Source organism: Dreissena polymorpha, unplaced genomic scaffold, assembly GCF_020536995.1.
Source record: "Dreissena polymorpha isolate Duluth1 unplaced genomic scaffold, UMN_Dpol_1.0 chrUn021, whole genome shotgun sequence".
NCBI classification, from domain to species: domain Eukaryota; kingdom Metazoa; phylum Mollusca; class Bivalvia; order Myida; family Dreissenidae; genus Dreissena; species Dreissena polymorpha.
The window spans coordinates 403,459-422,909 of record NW_026273335.1 but is presented as its reverse complement, the minus strand read 5'-3'; the positions used below and the strand labels follow the sequence as shown (position 1 = coordinate 422,909).

The following is a 19,451-nucleotide window of genomic DNA, read 5'->3' as shown; positions in this document are numbered from 1 at the left end:
AAACAAACATCAAATAGATCGCTTTTTGTGCGCAACATATAGTAACTGATTTTAATCTTAATATATCTGTACAGACTTACCTTGTTACACAACAAATAAATTAATAAATCTCATTGTTTTATTTAATTGTGCACACCAATTTTGACACTATTATCTCGTTATGATCGGAGACTGCCCAGACAATTACACAGAAAACATGCCGGTGTCATAAACATAGTGACCAATACTTTAATTGGGTCCCTGCATAGACCACATGTGGCAGACTTTATGATACCTCCATGCCATCTCTTGGCATATTGAGCAGTCATATTGAGCAAGCCAAATATTAAAGCCAAAATACGTAACATTTGCTTTAATAAATAATTTAACATATTAAAAAAAGAAGATATTTGTCTGAAACGGATTAACAAGAACATGCGTATTTATATGTAAGCCAGTTTAATCATAATAATACAGTGCTTTATAACTTTAAATTTGAAATATTGTTCAATATTACTGCTACTGTATTTACCGCGGGTACCGGCAAATGTAAACTCGTCAATTTAGTGTAAAGATTGTACGTTCTTGCATTGCACGTAACACCATCATGAAACCAAGCAATCACAATGGATAAACAATATTTGTGTAAAATAAATTAAATTAATATATATATTTATCATAAAATGCTAGATTGTTAAATGTATCACTCCTTATTACTTGTTAAGAGATTTCAATATACATGCAAAGACAGTTCAATTTGCACAAGATGCAGGTTTTATTTTCATTTGTATATTAAAATTTATTAATATTGTAATTCAATGGAAACGAAACGAAAATTCATTCTATGGAAAAGAAAATTACCACAACATTTAACGATTGTAATGTATTCCGTTTTTAATGGCTTTGTTTTATAAGGTATCCGGAGAAGTGCCCCCCCGGAGAACTGCCCCCCGGAGAACTGCCCCCTTATTTTAAAGGTGGCGGAGAGGTGCCCCCCCATCAAATCGGTAGGGGCGGAGAACTGCCCCCTGTCAGAATTTAGTAGGCGGATATCTGCCCCCCCATCAAATCTGTAGGGGCGGAGAACTGCCCCCCGGTGTCATATTAGTTATTAGTTACGTAGTGAAAACAATACTTACGCGTAATTTTACGTTATCGCCGTACACATTTTATCCGGTAACAATTTAATTTCAGTACAAGTATATTACCATTTATCGAACTGAATAACACAAATTGTCTAGAGGCATGTGATAATACTGTTTAAGGCCCTTGGTACGCATCTGCACCACTCACTATACATGAATGCCTTGTAAAAGTCGTGTTTTAATAAGAGCGCGAAACATAGTCGAGATCCACACAGGAAACGCGTGCGTGTTAATACTGGCAATGTGTTGCAACTAAATATAGACGTGCAACTCGGTACTTATGATGGAAAAGTTACATCGGAATTAATTTACATTATAAAGATAGTATTGACCCATGGAAAAAACGTTAATTGACATATAAAAAAGTAGATTAATAGGCAAGGCAAAGGCAATAATTTAGCTGACTTGAAGAAAAAAGTGAAGTGAAGTTGAATTTATAAGCAATTTAGTCTTCTAGCACCTTATCCGTCGGTAGCATCGCCAGACCGTCGAGTCGTCCGCAGTTTGCATTTTGAGCAGATCATGTCGACATGCCAAACAAACAAAATCGGTAACAGTTGCTTTAATTAGCAGCTAATAAGGCAGGCAGAGAACTTGTTACCGTTAACGATAAGTACCGCGATCTTTTAATCTTTTAATTGGTAGACCGGACCGACCTTAATTGTTAAGAACTTGTTAGCTTTGAATAAAGCCGCATAAGGGTTTATTATATTGAACCGTCCAAATCCGTAATTGGCGAAAACAAACAAATAAATTATTGTTTTCAGCTGGCATAAGGATGGATTAAATTGCATGCTAATTGTTTGTTTTTATTACGGGGAAAATATCAAATAATTCAGCCGCGAAAACTTTTTATTAGCAAAAAGTTATTTGTTTTTCTTTGTTCACATTGACGAAAATCACGTGATTATCAAGTTGGCGACGTGACGACGTCCATGCCGAGGTAGGTATTTTATGCCGTTTTATAACTTTTATTACTTGTACAACTTTATATTACTTTTGAAATTTCACTCAATTTCCATACATAATAGCAAGAAAGTTACTGGCGTTATTGTCATTATAATACTCGCTTTATATATCACCGCTATTTCTTTAATTAGGGGGCACTTCTCCGGGTCATCAATTCTGACAGGGGGGCAGTTCTCCGCCCCTTATTAATCAGCAGGGGGGCAGTTCTCCGCCCTATACAAAAACAGTGAGGGGCAGTTCTCCGCCCAGTGAAAAATCTTTGGGGGGGGGGGGGGGGGCAGTTCTCCGGGGGGGCACTTCTCCTAGAGCCGTTTTATAATTGATCAAATGCGCCTCTTATAATACACTTTCGATCGCTGATGAGCAATAACAATATCCACACCGTTTATAGTTATAATCAAATTAATATATGTTTTATAAGTTTTTAAATATCATTTTTTAAAGTCTTACTATAAAAAAGAATACGGCTAATTTATTGTTTTGTTGTGTGGTATTGTCAGTATTTAGTCTTCCGACCACGTTTACTCTGATGCTAATAACTAATTTGTATTTTTATAAAGAGGAAATTATACATACGATGATACATTTATTTATTGGTACTAAATATGATATATTTGCACTATTGTATAAGAGTTGTAATGTTTATTTCGGATTTTTTATCGTTTAATTGACTAAACAAAAGCCCTTTATACATGTTTTACGTTACTGTAACCAGTGTTTTTGCCAACCAGTCAGTGCGCATGCGCGAAAAATCCCGAATGTAAACAATAACAATTAACTCGTCTAATAATCACCATATTTGTATAGAATGCGTCACCATCTATGTATAGAATGCGAAGCGTTCAGATTGGCGATTTATCAAATAGAGTACCGTGATTTATCTCCCTTTCCAACTTTCACGCCATTGTAAAAGGTCGCAGTTCACAACTACAGATATTGCAGCCTCGGTGTTGTTATCAAGTATATTTAACTCATGTGCAAAACAGTTATCAAATATTAGTACATAATTCTTAACGCCGTATATGCAATATAAATCCAATGTGCCTAAAATAATACGCGACTGAGAAGAAAGGAAATATGTACGTGTCAAGGACGATGTGTATCGGAATGTAAACAAATAAACCAGGTCAAGGGAGACCATCGAACTATTATGATACAGTTTCGATTGGAGTTTATAAATTAACATGCCTCGTCCATGTTTCGGACATCTTTTGCAACATGTTAGAAAGTGTGCTTTGTGTTCAAACAACGGACACGGTTTGTATCTATTTATCTTATTCCTTTAATAATAGGTTTTGGAATAAAACTTACACCAAGTGTGTGTTTTTTGTTTTATTTATATCACGACCTTATTGCGCGATTACATTTTTAAAGCATACAAGCTCTGAAATAAAGAACTTCTTCACAATCATCCACTTAACTTCGCAGGTATTGGTTGTATTTTCAAGTGCTACGTTATAGTATATGTTCTATGTATTAATTTCGATTATTGTGTATTATGACAGATGATGTTTTCACTGAATAAAAACGCGTGTATCGAATACAATCATTACTGATATAAAGTATGAGCCTCGTTGTAAAAGCATGGTGCATAATGCATGTGAGTGAAGTGTAGTCTCGGATTAGTCACTTTCTGCATTAACTTGATTTACGGTAAGAAGAACGCTTCCTTTAAACAAAAACATAAAATAAAGGAAGGAAGTGTCATCTCCAATCAGCCTGTGCGGATTTCACAGGCTAATCTAATATAACACTTTCTGCCTAGACTGGATTTTTAAGATGAGACATTCTTTGAACGAAACATTCATAAAAGCAGAAAGTAATAGAATTGTCCCAGACTGCAATGCTGATCTGTGGGGACGCTTGACGCACATGTATTTAGCCCCCCCCCCCCCCCAGAGCGAGTTAGCGAATTCATGTACGTTTAGAATTTACGTAATATAAATTATTCATTAACAACCAACATTAGCAAGCATTTCAATAACACTTTCATAAACGACTTAAATAAACATAATTTAAATGGAAAGTTACATCTCGTACATGTAACTATCAAACATGTTAAATAGTTTCTATTATATTCGTCATTGAAACTATTTAAAATGGGTGACTTCCGTCGACCATACATTTTATTCAGACATTTCCAGATTTACAACGCAACATGCGTACGTGCTATAAATTTTGTGAAAATATGTTTACAAGTGATAGTAATAGCACCGCGGATAACGGGCTTCTTAGTGTGCTAGTGCAATCTGCTGTATTGTAAGATTTAACCTATGCCCCTATGCAGATAAATGTGCTACTTGTTATGAAATGTGATCTATGCATAGCCACATACCCCAGGCAGAAGGCTTTATAGTGAACAGAATGTTTAACTGATTCATTCATAAAGCCATTCCTTCATTAATTCTTGACAAAGGCCTCATTGCCGACCAACCTTGATTTAAACGTACGAATGCATTTTTTTATTTGCGCGGCTGACTTGAATCCTGTTTAATCAATTAATCAGTTTGCCAAGAACGCACTTGTTAAATGCTTCTGGTTTTCGAAGATTAAGATTGTTGTTTATTATCAAAGTACACGTGGTAATAAAACGGTCTTCAGTGTTTTTTATGGCAATTTCGGGGACGATATTCGGCCCCATTCCCCTCAAAAAAGAGTATATATTTTGTAGAAAAAATCCTCTCCAGAAGTTCCAATTTTTTTTTTATTTTTTTTTTAGAAAGAACTGTCTTAATGATCAATATATCTCAATTTATTTCATAAACAACTAACAAAATATATAACTATAATTAGCATGATTTTGAATTATTATAAAGAGTTATATTAAATTATTTTTTCCCAAATCAGTGGACTTTTCACATGAATTGCATTTTTTTCCAAAATGGCCAGGAAAAGACCTGATGTGTCTATGTTGTGTCAAAATTTGTTGATAAAACATTCCAGATTGGTCCTTTTTATTGATAAAAAATGCTCAAATTTGCCCAATTATCGATTTAAAAAAATCCTAATTAGACTCAAATTGGCTAGGAAAACTGAGATTGTGCATGACGGTTGAACTGTCTGAAACTTATGTTGAAACTATCATTAATATATATTTAAGAAAAAGAACAGAGACATTCAGCTGTGAATATTACATTCATACATACATGTGTATTCATATAATAAATGTCATTACGTATAAAAGAGTGAATTTTTAATTTTCCCCTTTTCCTAAAAAAGAACGCGTTTTTTCCCCTTTGGACGGGCCCCGCCACCATTCCCCTTTAGGTGAAAAAAACCCAACTGTTCTTGATTAAAACCGTGTTACTGGTGGCGACGTATGCATGCTAAAATGTTTTCAACACGGCATCGTAGATGGGACCGGCGGCAAAAAAAAAAACCCCAACGCATTTGCCCTTACGAGGCAAAGGAAAACCAGCTTTAGTTTAAGGGATACATGAGGGCGTAAAATGTAGTCGGTAAGACTCACGCGTTGTTTTGTAGTAAGCCACCTCGGCCTACGATCACGATCATATAATTGTACATGTCACTTGGTATTTTAGTATTTCGATCATACGAAATGTCACTTTTAAAAAGAGCAAATAATATATCAATGGCACTTGATATTGTAGTAGCGCGATCAAATGTAAATGTCCTTTAGGAGTTTAGTAACCTGATCATATGTTGATGTCACTTAGGATTTAAGTAATCCGATCATATGTTAATGTCACTTTGTATTGTATTAGCCTGATCCTAAAAACGACATGTTTATGCATTACAGGAAGTCGCCTTTGTCGACGACAATACTTGGCCAAGCCCCGCTTGTATTCAACAACAGTTGACGAGAAGGATGTGCCCCTAAATCGGGTCAGGGTCCTTGACCTTAGCAGGTAGGACAGATATTTCCAGGGGTTTGTTACAAGCATTTTTCACCTGTTAGAAATGGGTCCATTACCTTTTTAGCGAGAGATCCTCGGGTGAGATCATTTCAAACAGTGCATTATGTGATGGATTTTGTTTTCGCACCTTACTTTAGAACGAAAAGCAGCTACGCGATAGTGTACATTTTAAATACCATTTTAAATAATTTTTCGAACACTTGAAGAATAATTCATGGTGTTCACTTAGTAGTAAGCTAATGGTTCAGCTAATGAGAAAGATAAATTGGTTCATCCAAGGAAGGCAGTCCAGAGTTAGTTTAAACTTATTTAATTAAGCTATATTGCATCGGAAGCCTTAGGCTTATTTGAAACGCTCTCGAGTCCGTTTTCTATGCCTAGACTCGGTGTCTATGGGGAGGGGGAATCAAAGAACGCTCCCACAGTGGGGACCGAACCCGTGACCTCCCGGTCGCTAGGCGGACACCATATCCGTTACTCCACTGCGACTTGAAAGTCCCTGCAAGCCCAGAGTTTATGCCTAAGTGGAAAGAATGCTAAGAGACCTGATTTTGGCCTTTAAAGTATACTCGGACCTCACTGTATAGTGGCTTTCATTGTATCGCGCTATTTCTAAAACTCTAAATATTTCGATACCACTGCCACCTACCGGTTGTTTACGTTCGTAACTCCTCATTTTCGTTATCGTGTCGTCAAATTTCCAGCGATAACATATTCCGGGTCGTGGTAAGATACTTTATTTATCCATTGGAAGTGATTTTCTAATTGATTTCATAATTTTGTTGCATTACACTTAAAAAGTGTACAGTTTACTTTAAACACTTAAAAAAGTTTTCAATCGTCTGTTTAGTTTGACAGTCATGCCATTTGAAATTGTGCTCACTTTTCAGAGTTATCCGACGAGACACTGAATCTCTGTGTCCACACTGCAAATGAATATGTTCACAGAATTACGATTGAAAACACAGATTAATTCTCTGTCTAAAATTGTATACTGAATACATATACTGAATAATATTCTCTTTTTTGATAAAATATTGTTTTAAATTCTTTATATCGATAAAATAAAATATTATGTACAATGTCAAAATATTTATGGCAATACGTGTATTTGAGAACCATACTTGAACATTTTTCTGTTTGTACAAAAAAGAGCGATACATTGGAGTGACCTAGATTTTACGGACGTTTTGACAGGTAACCTTTCTGCTTATACGTTTTTAATTTACTTCTCAAAATGAAGTACATATGTTTGTATTGTGAAATAATGATTTGTTTAGGGATTGAATCATTACCGTTGGTAATTAATCGGCGTTTTTGCAAATTAGTAATTGTTTTTCGACAAGTACCGCGATACAGTGAGGTCCCATGGTATAAGGAAATAACGTCACACTGTATTGTATGATTGCATGAATGATATATGAATGTTCTGTAATCCTTAAATTGGTATAAACTACTTATGTCCAAACTTGATTTTTATATTTCCAGACACATGTTCAAGACGGTTTGTGATTTTGCTAGTTGGAATTAAAGCTGCTTGCATGTTTTCGCAAGTAAAAACATAATAAATATTGCAAGCCCCGATTGTACCTCTAGTGCACACTTTGCACAGTAGCGAGTGCGTTTCCTCTAAGTAAATACAGTACTTTCGGATATGGAGCAGATATTGAGAACGCCCCCATTACATAGTGAGGATCGAACTCTAGACATCCCGATCGTAACAACTACGTCACCACGATTGTCTACGATCTATATCACATAATGGTTCGTTACCGCGTGCTCTAACGTGTTACGTATGTTTGCAGGGTCCTCGCTGGCCCCTATTGCTCAATGCTGTTAGGGGATTTAGGAGCGGAAGTGATAAAAATAGAAAAGCCGGGTAACGTATTCAGCGCATAACTACATGTTTTTAAAATGTTTTTAGCATAACGTTTGAGTCTTCTGCATCGTTTCATATATCCATTCATCAATGCTTTTGATAGATATCCATTCATCAATGCTTTTGATAGCAATTTAGCAAGCTCGACTTTATTCAAGTAATTGAATACAAATGGGTTAATATATTTTGCAATACTAAGTCGCCTATTTATTTATTATTATATTATTTGAGACTCGTTTTTGGAAAATGGCCTTAATCCATGTGCGTTAAGTTGTCGTCTAAGGTAAACTTGTGCAGTCCACGCAGGCTAAAAACAGACTCCCTTTAAACGAAACTTTCAAGAAAAGCGAAATTTGCCGTCCTTGATTAGCCTGTGTGGACTTCACAGCTATGGGACGAAGCTTTACGCACATGCAATAAGCCGCGTTTTCACATGGCGCGGCTAATTAAGTTATATTAACTGCTGTTTGACACATTGCTTTTCAACTCCACTACAACCCCTTTCTAAAGCTTGATCCTTTCTCCAGGAGTTGGTGACGATACACGTTCCTGGGGCCCGCCATTCTGCGGTACGGAGAGCGCCTACTTCCTGTCCGTGAACCGGAACAAGAAGGTAAGCGTCCACCTGCTTGTGTAAGTTTCAACATATATGGTTCGCTCTGGTACAACAGGGTTAAATGCTAAGAAGGAATATGTTTTGGACAAAAATAAACACCATAAAAGCAGGTGTCTAATCAGATTAGCCTGTGCGGATCTTTCCCGACACTTTACGCACGAGCATTTAGCCCCGTCTAGCAAGAGAACGGCTCATATTTTTGTTAGCCCGATTGTATCGAAAATATTTCGCTAATTGAGACAGACTCGTGTCAATTTTGTGAAAAACCATAACTGTGTGTCTTTCGAAATATCTTGAGTTTGTTGTGCGAGTTTGGATCGAATCCGGGACATCGCGATCGATAGGTGAACATTTTACCCGCGATCTCTCATATTCAAATGTAAACACATGGGCAACATTTTTATACGCATGTTTTTAAATACTCCTTCAAGGTCAATGTCACTATTTTATGTCAAAGATCAAATTAAGGAAATGCGTGCTGGGCAGTTTTTCTGTAGCATAGCATTTTCCAGCATGAATGAATTTTCGAATTACTTGGTACAATGTCGTTTACTTTTTTATCACATGCTATACCCTGTTTCCCATGTAATACAACCATTACATATTTTTTTTTATTACACATGTGTAATACAACACTTAAGATTTTTCATTGGCTTAGTTTTCGTTTATTGACCAATCGCATTTTGCTATTCTGCTGAAATGACTTTGCAACATCAAATGACGTCACGAAATGTAAACAACATTCGGGATTTATCATTATGTTTGCGTAAATATTTATTTAATTTGCTCATTTAAAAGCATGCGATAAAAAAAGATCTGACACTCGTTGTCATATACCATATTTTATTAAACTCGTCCAGGAGATTCGTTAGTAAGCGAGCCTATTAAAGGCTCGCTTACTAACAAAATTCCTGAACTCGTTTAATAAAATATGGTATGATATGACAACGAGTGCCAGATCCTATATATATATATATATATATATATATATATATATATATATATATATATATATATAACGGAGATAAGTGCGAACGGACAGTGTGTTGCGCGCATCAACTTCGTCCATAGGTCAAGGCAAAGATCACAATTCAAGGTCAAAAGTCAAGCTAATGTATTTTCAATAAACGTTTAAAAAGAGATCCACATGATGAGACGTTGTGTCGCACGAAAAGGTCAAAAGTTGGATATAGGTATTTTAGTAAACTTAAAAAGTGATCTTCATCATCAGACGAAGTTTCTCACACGAAAGTAAGCCCATGGGTCAAAGGTCAAGACAACAATTTCAGGTCAAATAAGTGAATGATGGGGAGTGTCCTATTTAATAACCATGTCACAAAGTCTGAGGTCAACGGCATACATCGAGATCAAAGGTCAGGACAGTCCTTAGCTAATTAAGGATTTTGAAAAGATTTTGCAATTGTCATAAGCATACTAAGTGGCCTAATCTAACCAAGTCCCCAGGTCCTATGTCAAGGTAAAATCAGAGGTAAAATATGATGAATCCATAAAGACTTTGTTGAATCTGTACCTGATTATTTTTACTGATGCGGCGTAGCTTTGTGACAAAAGCGTGTTGGGTTTTGTAGATAAACGCTTAAACAAAGTTTTTACGCTGCTTTTTTTATCTATACATGTATGTATATTCTATAACAAAGAACTCCGCTCTAACAATTGAATACAAAAAATGAGTATGTTTTGGTTTCACTAATTTTTAAGAACACATACATTTACGTGGGTTTGATTAAACATTAGGATTATCATGTTTCCTTTCAGAGCATCTGCGTAGATTTAAAACGGCCCGAAGGTCAAGATATTATTAAAGAGGTAAGAGACCAAAGTGATTTTAAAGGGACATTTTTAAATTTGGGGTATGATAAAATAGAACTAATAAAATTGAGCCGCATTCTGGGAAAACTTGAATTAATAAATGTGCGTGAATTGTCGTCACTAATTAGCCGGTAAAGTCCGCATAGGCTAATCAGGGACGACACCTTCTGCTTTTATGTCATGTTTGTTTAACGTAAGTCTTTTCTAAATGAAAATCCAGTTTAGGCAGTAAGTAACGTCACTGATTAGCCTTTGCGTATTTCACAGGCTAATATGGGACTTAACGCACATGTTTTCCTAGAGCGTGTCTAATATATGTGTAATTGGGTTTTCTTTCAAGATTATTAATAAACCGTTTTTTTATCTAAAGCTGGTGAGAAACATTATTACCTACTGCAAGAGTTGTCCGCAAACGACTGGAATCTCCAGGCTTGTCTCATGTGTAATTTGTGTCGCGATTTTGTCTCTCAGTTTTCAACTTGAAACTTGATAGATATGTTGTTAATAATTTGTAGAGGACGTAATTTTTGTGTTTGTCGCTATATTTTTTGCAGAGTTGTGTGTCCTTGAAATTTTTGCCCTTCAGAATGAAACATTCAGTATGATCCGCACATCTGCTTAGTCTGGACGGGAGCGTCCGTTTCCTCTGATAAGATAACGAAACCTTGCGTTACTTTTGTAGCGGACTGCTTAGCACCTGATCGAACCGGACTGCGCGAGTTCGCAGGCTGCTCTTGAGCTACGGTGTCCGCATGTGACACAAGAACCTGATTTGCCTTTGCGGATTGCACAGGCTAATTTACGCACGCGCATTAAACCACATTTCCCCATAGCGCGGCTCATTTATATTGCAGCTGGCAAAGAAGAGCGATGTTCTCATAGAGAACTTTGTCCCCGGGAAGCTAACAGACATGGGGCTGGGGTTTGAACAGATGAGTCGGATTGCGCCTCATCTCGTGTATTGCTCAATCACGGGTAAGGCTGATGGTTTAACAATGTCCGCACTGGGAAAACGGTGTTTAATGCATGTTTGTAAATTGGCGTTCCAGATAACCATGTTCAGGCTTATCAGGGATGACACTTTACGCTTTAATGGTATTTTTAGCTCACCTGAGTACAACGTGCTCATGGTGAGCTTTTGTGATTGCCTTTTGTTCGTCGTCCGTTGTGCGTCTTGCGTTTGTGCGTTGTGAATTGTGCGGCGTCAACATTTGCCTTGTTAACTCTCTAGAGGGCACATTTATTGTCCAATCTTCATGAAATTTGGTCAGAAGATTGGTCTCAGTGATATCTTGGATGAGTTCGAAAATGGTTACGTTTGCTTGAAAAACATGGCTGCGAAGGGCGGGGCATTTTTCCTTATATGGCTATATATGGCTATAGTAAAATCTTTTTAACAATCTAGAGGCCACATTTATTGTCTGATCTTCATGAAACTTGGTTAGAAGATGCATCCAAATAATATATTGGATGAGTGCGAAAATGATAATGGTTGGTTGAAAAACATGGCCGCCAAGGGGCGGGGCATTTTTCCTTATATTGCTATTGTAAAACCTTGTTAACACTATAGAGGCCAAATTTATATTCCAATCTTCATGAAAATTGCTCAAAAGATTTGTCCCAATAATATCTTGGACGAGTTCGAAAATGATGCCAGTTGGTTGAAAAAACATGGCCGCCAGGGGGCGGGGCATTTTACCGTACATGGCTATAGTAAAACCTTGTTAACACTCCAGAGGCCACATTGATTGTCCAATTTCATGAAATTTGGTCAGAAGATTTGTCTTATTGATATTTTGGATGAGTTCAAAAATAGTTACGTTTGATTGAAAAACATGGCTGCCAACGGGCGGGGCATTCTTCCTTATATGGCTATATATGGCTATAGTAAAATCTTGTTAACACTCTAGAGACCACATTTATAGTCCGATCTTCATGAAACTCGGTCAGAAGTTTTATCCCAATAATATCTTGGACGAGTTCAAAAATGATGCCGGCTGGTTGAAAAACATGGCCACCACGGGGGCGGGGCGTTTTTTGTTATATGGCTTTAGTAAAACCTTGTTAACACTCTAGAGGTCACATTTATTTTCCGATCATCATGAAACTTGTCAGAAGATTTGTCCCAATGATATCTTGGATGAGTTCGAAAATGGTTTTGGTTGCTTTAAAAACATGGCCACCTGGGGGCGGGGCATTTTTCTTATATGGCTATTATATGGCTATAGTAAAACCTTGTTAACACTCTAGAGGCCTCATTTATTGTCCAGTCTTCATGAAATTTAGCCAGAAGATTGGTTTGAATGATTTCTTGGATTAGTATGAAAATAATTATGTTTGCTTGAAACACATGGCTTCCAAGGGACGGGACATTTTTCCTTATATGGCTATAGTAAAACCTTGTTAACACTTTAGAGGCCACATTTATTTTCCGATCTTCATGAAACTTGGTCAGAAGATTTTTCCCAATATTATCTTGTTATCTCAGGAGAGCGACTTTTGGGCCTTTCAGGCCCTCTTGTTCATTTAAATGACGGCTTTTCTTAGCGAAAATCAAGTACAGACGGAAAGTATCGTCCCTGATTACCCTGCGTGAATTTCACAGGCTAATCCTGGACGACACATCACGCACATGCATTAAACCCCATTTGCCAGATTGCGACTTAATTTTATAGTTTTATAAAAAAATTATATATATGGAATAAATGAAATACAATCCAAGGGTAGTAATTAGCTTTGAAAGGGAGATATAGGGGGCATTATGTTTCTGACAAACACATCTCTTGTTTCTAATTTCTTTATTTATACTATTTTTTAACAGGTTACGGACATGGAGGCCCGGACGCGTCAAGACCCGGTTATGACGTTATCGTCGCTGCCACAGCGGGATTGACGCACATAACGGGACCGGAAGTAAGTTAAACGTTCTTAATTTACAACTAATTTAAATAAATTAATATTAATAATTGTAATAATTGTTTACAGTTTGTAACGTCTTTCTTTGTTTATTTAGTAAAAAGGTAATTAAACAATAAACACAATATGCTTGTTTCATAAACTTTAAATGCACTGTATTATAGTCGTTGGGCAGGGAATGCATTGATTTAAACCTCTCCTTGTTGTGACACAATGTCTATAAGAAACGTTAATCCTTATTTTTAGTCAATATATCCTTTTCTCATGTGCAATAATTTTGACATTCTCTAAAAGGCCAACAAAATAACTAAAATATTTGAGCCGCATTTTAAGAAAACTGGAATTAATAAATGCTCGGAAAGTGTCGTCCCTGATAAGCCTGTGCGGACAACACATGCTAATCTGCGACGACACTTTACGCCCATGCGTTTAACCCTGATTACCCAGAGCAAGGCTCAATTATTCATTATCTTATCGTCCCCAAAGGACGGTGAGCCATGTAAGGTGGGTGTGGCCATGACGGATCTGTCCACGGGGCTGTACGCGCACGGAGCCATCCTAGCCGCGCTACTGCACCGCCGGAAAACTGGCAGAGGCCAGCACATTGATTGCAACCTACTGTCTACCCAGGTGACTTTTAGTTATGCCCCCGCCATGATAATTGCGGAAAGGAAGTGTTACCCCTGTTCGTATGTGCGTGTGGGAATGTATGTTTGTATGTTTTTGTGTTTGTTTGTTTGTATGTGAAGGACATTTTTGTTCGGCGAATAACTATTTCTGCATTGTTTTCTTTTGAAATAAATTGACAGAAATGTTAATCATTTCAAGAAGATGTGTCGCGTGCAAAACCATGTGCTATCCGTAGATTTATCAAGTGTATGTACATGTTCTGTCTGCTTGATCACTTGATCGTGCTGGTCGAATACGGCATAAGACCCATTTTTAGCCCGACTATTATCTATAAAATATATATAGTGGAGCTATCCTACTCACCTCGGCGTCGGCGTTAGCGTGAGCGAACATATGTTAAAGTTTGCTTACCACCCCAAATATTTCCTATGTCCCTTGACATATTGCTTTCATATTTTGCATACTTCTTTACCAACATGATCCCAACCTATAAACAAGAGCAGACAACTGTATCAAGCATTTTGTAAGAATTATTTCCTTTTTTCCACTTAGAATATGCATATTATTGATAACTCTATGTTAAAGTTTGCGTACCATCTCAAATATTTTCAATGTCCCTTGACATATTGCTTTTATATTTTGCATACATTTGTACTTCTTTACCAACATGACCCCAACCTATAAACAAGAGCAGACAACTGTATCAAGCATTTTGTAAGAATTATGGCCCTTTTTTCACTTAGATTTTCTATGTTAAAGTTTGCGTACCACCTCAAATATTTTCTATGTCCCTTGACATATTGCTTTTATATTTTGCGTTCATCTTAACCAACATGATCCCAACCTATAAACAAGAGCAGACAACTGTATCAAGCATTTTGTAGGAATTATGGCCCTTATTTGTCTTTGTAACTTTGAATATTTTGTTCAATTTTGTTTTTAGATCCACTTTACTTCTTAAGTATTAAGGCTGTTGCTTTCAAACTTCAAATACTTTCTTACCATCATGATGTTACTGTACCTGGCAAGTTGAATTTGACCTTGACCTTTGAATGACCTTGACTCTCGAAGTCAGATTAATAAATTTTGCTTAAATTGCCATAACTTCTTTATTTAAGATCAGATTTGATTCATACTTTGACAAAACATCACTTACCTGACATACCACAATGGACTCCACCCAAACTATCCCCCATGCCCCACCCCAGCATCCAAATTTTTGTCCCATCTTTTTCTTCTTTTTTTGAAAGATCATCTATTAAATGACCACACACCCACATTATACCCCCTTCTCAATGATGGCTTACGTTATACTGTCAAGCACTCGAATAGTCGAGCGCGCTGTTCTCTGACAGCTCTTGTTTAATAATGCGGATCAAATTTTTTGCAGGTAGCTTCGTTAGTGAATATCGCCAGTAACTTCCTCAATGCTGGTCAGGAAGCGAAGAGATGGGGTACCGCCCACGCCAGTATTGTCCCGTATCAGGTAATACAGAGTGTAGGTCTAAGGAACAGTTTAGGACGTGTTTTAGCAAAAACGAGTACATGTATTTAAAAACAATTATTTTCCATAAAGCGATCATCACCTTTTTTGACCGTAGTTAATCAGAAAGTAAGAACACCAACACATTATTTGCTTATACGCTCATTTTGGTTGACCTAGTTTTCGCCTACAATAGCGTCAAATTCATGACGCTGCTTGTTTCACGTCTTTAACCCTTTTTTTAGGCGTTCAAAACTTCTGACGGGTATGTTTTGGTGGGAGCCGGCAATGACGGACAGTTTGTGGACCTTTGTAAGGTATAATTATATACAATCGACGCTTCCATCATAATAACATTAATAAAACTGCTTATTACCGTCGTCATTAGTTTAGATTTACTTATTAAGTTGATAATACTGTTCTTGTCACTGTTGTTTTTGTTGCTATTGATAATGATTTTGAGGAAGATATTGATTATAGTGATGCTTTCTATGACGTAGACGATGATGACGTTGTTGCTGATGATGATCAGTAGGAGAAGGAGAAAGATGATGAAATTGCTGCTGCTGTTGATGATGATAATGATAAAATTGATGTTGCCGACGCTGCTGCTGCTGCTGATGATGATTATGATGATGATGATATTTCCATTTCAGCGCGTCGGTTTGGAGGAGCTTACATCTGTACCAGACTACAAAACAAACCAGAAGCGGGTAGAAAACCGTGTGAAGCTAGTCGCCATATTTTCAGACAAGTATGAATCAGATGCCATCAGGCGTACGTTTTACGGTGTTCCGTTGTTAACATTTTAGTTTTGAAAATTTATCTACTCCTGATAAACCATCGCGTTATCGTAAGTTCTTGCTCGATCTAATGTAACATCGTAATTTACCTATCGAAATGCTTTTTCTAATCAGCTGTTTTTCATTGTTTAAGCATGAACGCTTTTTATTGAAAAGGAATAATCAAGTACGAGCGACGGTAACACTATGGTTACTTATTACATGTATTGTAGCATTGTCATCATACCATCGCACATAGCGTCTTCGTCCTATGTTGTTCTCCCCATCACTCGGGATTGAATAAAACTGTCCATGAAAGTATGATAGATAATGAAATGCGAGAGTAATATCACAAGAAACAAAAACAAGCTGTGATTACATGTATTTAAATAAATGTCCGTGTTGTCTGCAATTGGCTTGCGCTGGAGATTATCTCGTGCACTGATTACTACGGTAGTTATATTTCAGCGTGGGGAACTTTCGTTACTGACTGAAATGCGTTTTTATTTTCAGGTTTAGAAGTAAATCAACATCAGAGTGGCTTGACACCTTGCGTGGCTCCCATTGTCCATACGGACCTATTAACAATATGGCACAGGTCTTTTCTGATCCTCAGGTATGGGCCGCCAATATAAGGCTGTGAATATATGAATCGCGCTCTTGGAAAACGGGGCTTTATGCATGTGCGTCAAGCGTCGTCCCAAATAAGCCTGTGTAAATCGGATTTTCTTTTAAAGGAAATTTCCATAGAACGTAAAAAACACAGGCTTATCTAGGACGAAATGTTTTGCACATGAATAAGGCCCAATTTTTTCTGAACACGACTAAAGTGATAATTAACTCGATTTCGACAACACGAATTTTGAACATTAATTAAATCGCCTTATTATTTAATATACAGTAGTCCTCACGTGTTTGGGTGTTTTTGCACGTCACAGGTGGTAAATAATGAGCTGCTACAGGAGATGACTCACCCTACGGCCGGGACAGTGCGCGTGGCGGGTGAGTGAACACTAGATACGTCACTGACAGGCATGCGCTCCTCTCAGTGGTAATGCTTAATGCATGTGTGTAAAGTGTCGTCCCTGATAAGCCTGTGCACTCAGATCAGGTTTATCAGGAACGACACTTTCCGCTTCCATGGAATAATTTGTTAAAACAAAGTATAAAATAGAAGTAAGGTCTAGAAGGAAAGTGTCGCCCTTGATCAGCCTGAGCGGACTGAACAGGCTTATCTAGAACAAATCTTTCCGCAAACACGATAAGCACAGTTTCCACAGAACGAGGCTCATTTGTAATAGGAATGTTAGAAAATAAAAACCAAAACAACCATAACCACAACACCATATTAGTTGCAGTAAGCTATAGCACTTCTGATACAACAAAGTAGTTGTATATATGCTTATACATGTACATGTATATTAATTGTTGGGGACCTATCCCAACGCCACACGACCAACAAACACTCAAAAGCCCATCAATGACATTACAGGTCCAGCGGTACGGTATAGCGAGACCCCTACTGTGTTGAAACACCCCCCTCCCACCCTGGGGCAACACACGCGCGAGGTGCTGCAGTCGCTATTGAGCCTCAGTGACGAAGAAGTGATTGCGTTAAAGATCGACGGTGTCGTGGCGTGAACATCCGGCCCCGCGACTTTTTAAAGTGGATTGTCATAACCGCGCATGTTTTCATATTGTTAAAAGCTCAACAAATACGAGATTTTTTAATTGGTCAATAGTTGATGAAACTATTTAAACTTAAAAGTTGAGCATTTGTAAAAATTGATTACTGTATTTTGTTTGTATTCATGCATGATAGGTGTGTTCAGAAGAAACATAATTTGAAAAGTATTTTGTCCAAACCACAGTTGCTATGTTTTCTAAATTGATACGTTATATAGTTGCTTGTATATAACAGGACATAATAGACCTATAATTTTATCAAATATAACAATTTTATAATTAACTTCCTAATGTGTGGCGCACATGTTATAGGAATTTAATTAAATGCAATTGTTATGAAATGGAATTTTATAAAATATTATTAACTGCCTTTTGAGTTATTGTTTTCTTGTTTGCATGTATTCGCACTGAACTATTTGCTCATTGTATTTGCTACTCATTTAATTTTGTTTAAAAAACTAATGATAATTTGATGTTATATTCGTATACATGTTCTAGTATACAAAAATAATTGAGGTCCGTCCGTTTCGAAGCTTTATTTCAGGCTCATTCGGCCCTAATATCAGGCTTATTCTGCCCAAGTACCAGGCTTTTTCGGCCCCATTTATAATTTGGATACATCGTTGTAAATATGTTGGTCGATTATCTTTATAACCAGGGGAAACTGTTAACTACCGTATTATATGATCTTTATTAAAGTTAATTCCATTTGAAAAACGTTTATTTTGTCTTTTACTTCAGGTATGTCGTTGTCGAAACGATGCGTTACAATGCTTGAGACGGCTTTGAAATAAAACAAACTACATATTTATTTCTATTAAATGTATTTGGATAACAATAAGGAATACTCACGTCTTAACAATACAATACAGTATCGTAACGCACACACAACTATATGTACATTTGGCTAACAGTTCGGTCTCTCATACACACACACACACACTCATACTCACACAAACATCGTACTAAATGGCATACATTTTATTTTATGTTTTAATTTTGCTCATTTTATTAATAATATCAATAAGATGTTGTTTTTTTTCATATAGAAAGAACTTAAAACAACAGAAAACAACTGAGCACATCACACAAATGATAAATAAGCGATCAAAAATGCGTGCAACGTGTTCGCAAATATCGCCATAAAACATAAAAATAAGGGAATCTGTATATAATTTGTATCTGAATTGACACGACTGAAACTCGTATTTTTTTCATATGCAATTATCAATAAATTCCCATAAGCTATTGAAGTAACACGTTTGTTTCTAATTGACAGCATACCCTTGTTCCTGATGTGAAACGGATCGTTAATGCATTTTGCAGACTTGGTGTTTAACTCCGACTCCGTCATTCATTATCGAGTGAAACCTATGCCAGGTTGTATGACCTTTATGAGGTTGTTAAATACATGTTGTATGTGTCACCGGATTAATGAAAATATGTAGATTAAAAATTAGATAAAAAACAATCGTAAGTAAAAATGTTAAGGGGAAAATCTAGGTGTCCGCTGACAAAAAAATTTGCAAATTATGTTCGATGCTGCCATCTGTCGTCACACGTGAAGTCATGCTGCAACGAGCGAACGGCCTTCTCTCGAAGTATGCACGCGTCCTCCATAACAAATACTCAATCACAAGCACTTACAACGGCACAAT

At 36.9% G+C, this 19,451-nt stretch overlaps 1 protein-coding gene across 2 annotated transcripts; it reads left to right on the top strand.

Annotated features, from left to right (window-relative positions):
- Positions 1–3,059: 3,059 nt before the first annotated feature.
- LOC127863636 (succinate--hydroxymethylglutarate CoA-transferase-like) lies at positions 3,060–18,510 on the top strand. Of its 2 annotated transcripts, none has more exons than XR_008041131.1 (14): positions 3,060–3,350; positions 5,854–5,962; positions 7,777–7,850; positions 8,378–8,463; positions 10,243–10,293; positions 11,151–11,271; positions 13,118–13,209; positions 13,699–13,842; positions 15,233–15,328; positions 15,571–15,642; positions 15,982–16,102; positions 16,621–16,723; positions 17,046–17,109; positions 17,600–17,684. XR_008041131.1 is itself a non-coding variant. In XM_052403266.1 (14 exons), the coding sequence occupies exons 1-14, from the start codon at positions 3,278–3,280 to the stop codon at positions 17,746–17,748; spliced, it is 1,332 nt and encodes a 443-aa protein (XP_052259226.1). In that variant the 5' UTR covers positions 3,060–3,277; the 3' UTR covers positions 17,749–18,510. The 2 variants fall into 2 exon arrangements, 1 of the variants encoding a protein (XP_052259226.1); XM_052403266.1 differs by having other exon boundaries at positions 15,982–16,079; positions 17,600–18,510.
- Positions 18,511–19,451: the final 941 nt, after the last annotated feature.

Excerpts from the sequence above, each read along its gene's own strand:
- LOC127863636 (XM_052403266.1), top strand. The coding sequence starts at position 3,278 with ATGCCTCGTCCATGTTTCGGACATCTTTTGCAACATGTTAGAAAGTGT. Across the intron at positions 10,294-11,150 it reads GTCAAGATATTATTAAAGAG|CTGGCAAAGAAGAGCGATGT; the intron begins GTAAGAGACCAA and ends TTTATATTGCAG. Across the intron at positions 11,272-13,117 it reads CGTGTATTGCTCAATCACGG|GTTACGGACATGGAGGCCCG; the intron begins GTAAGGCTGATG and ends ATTTTTTAACAG.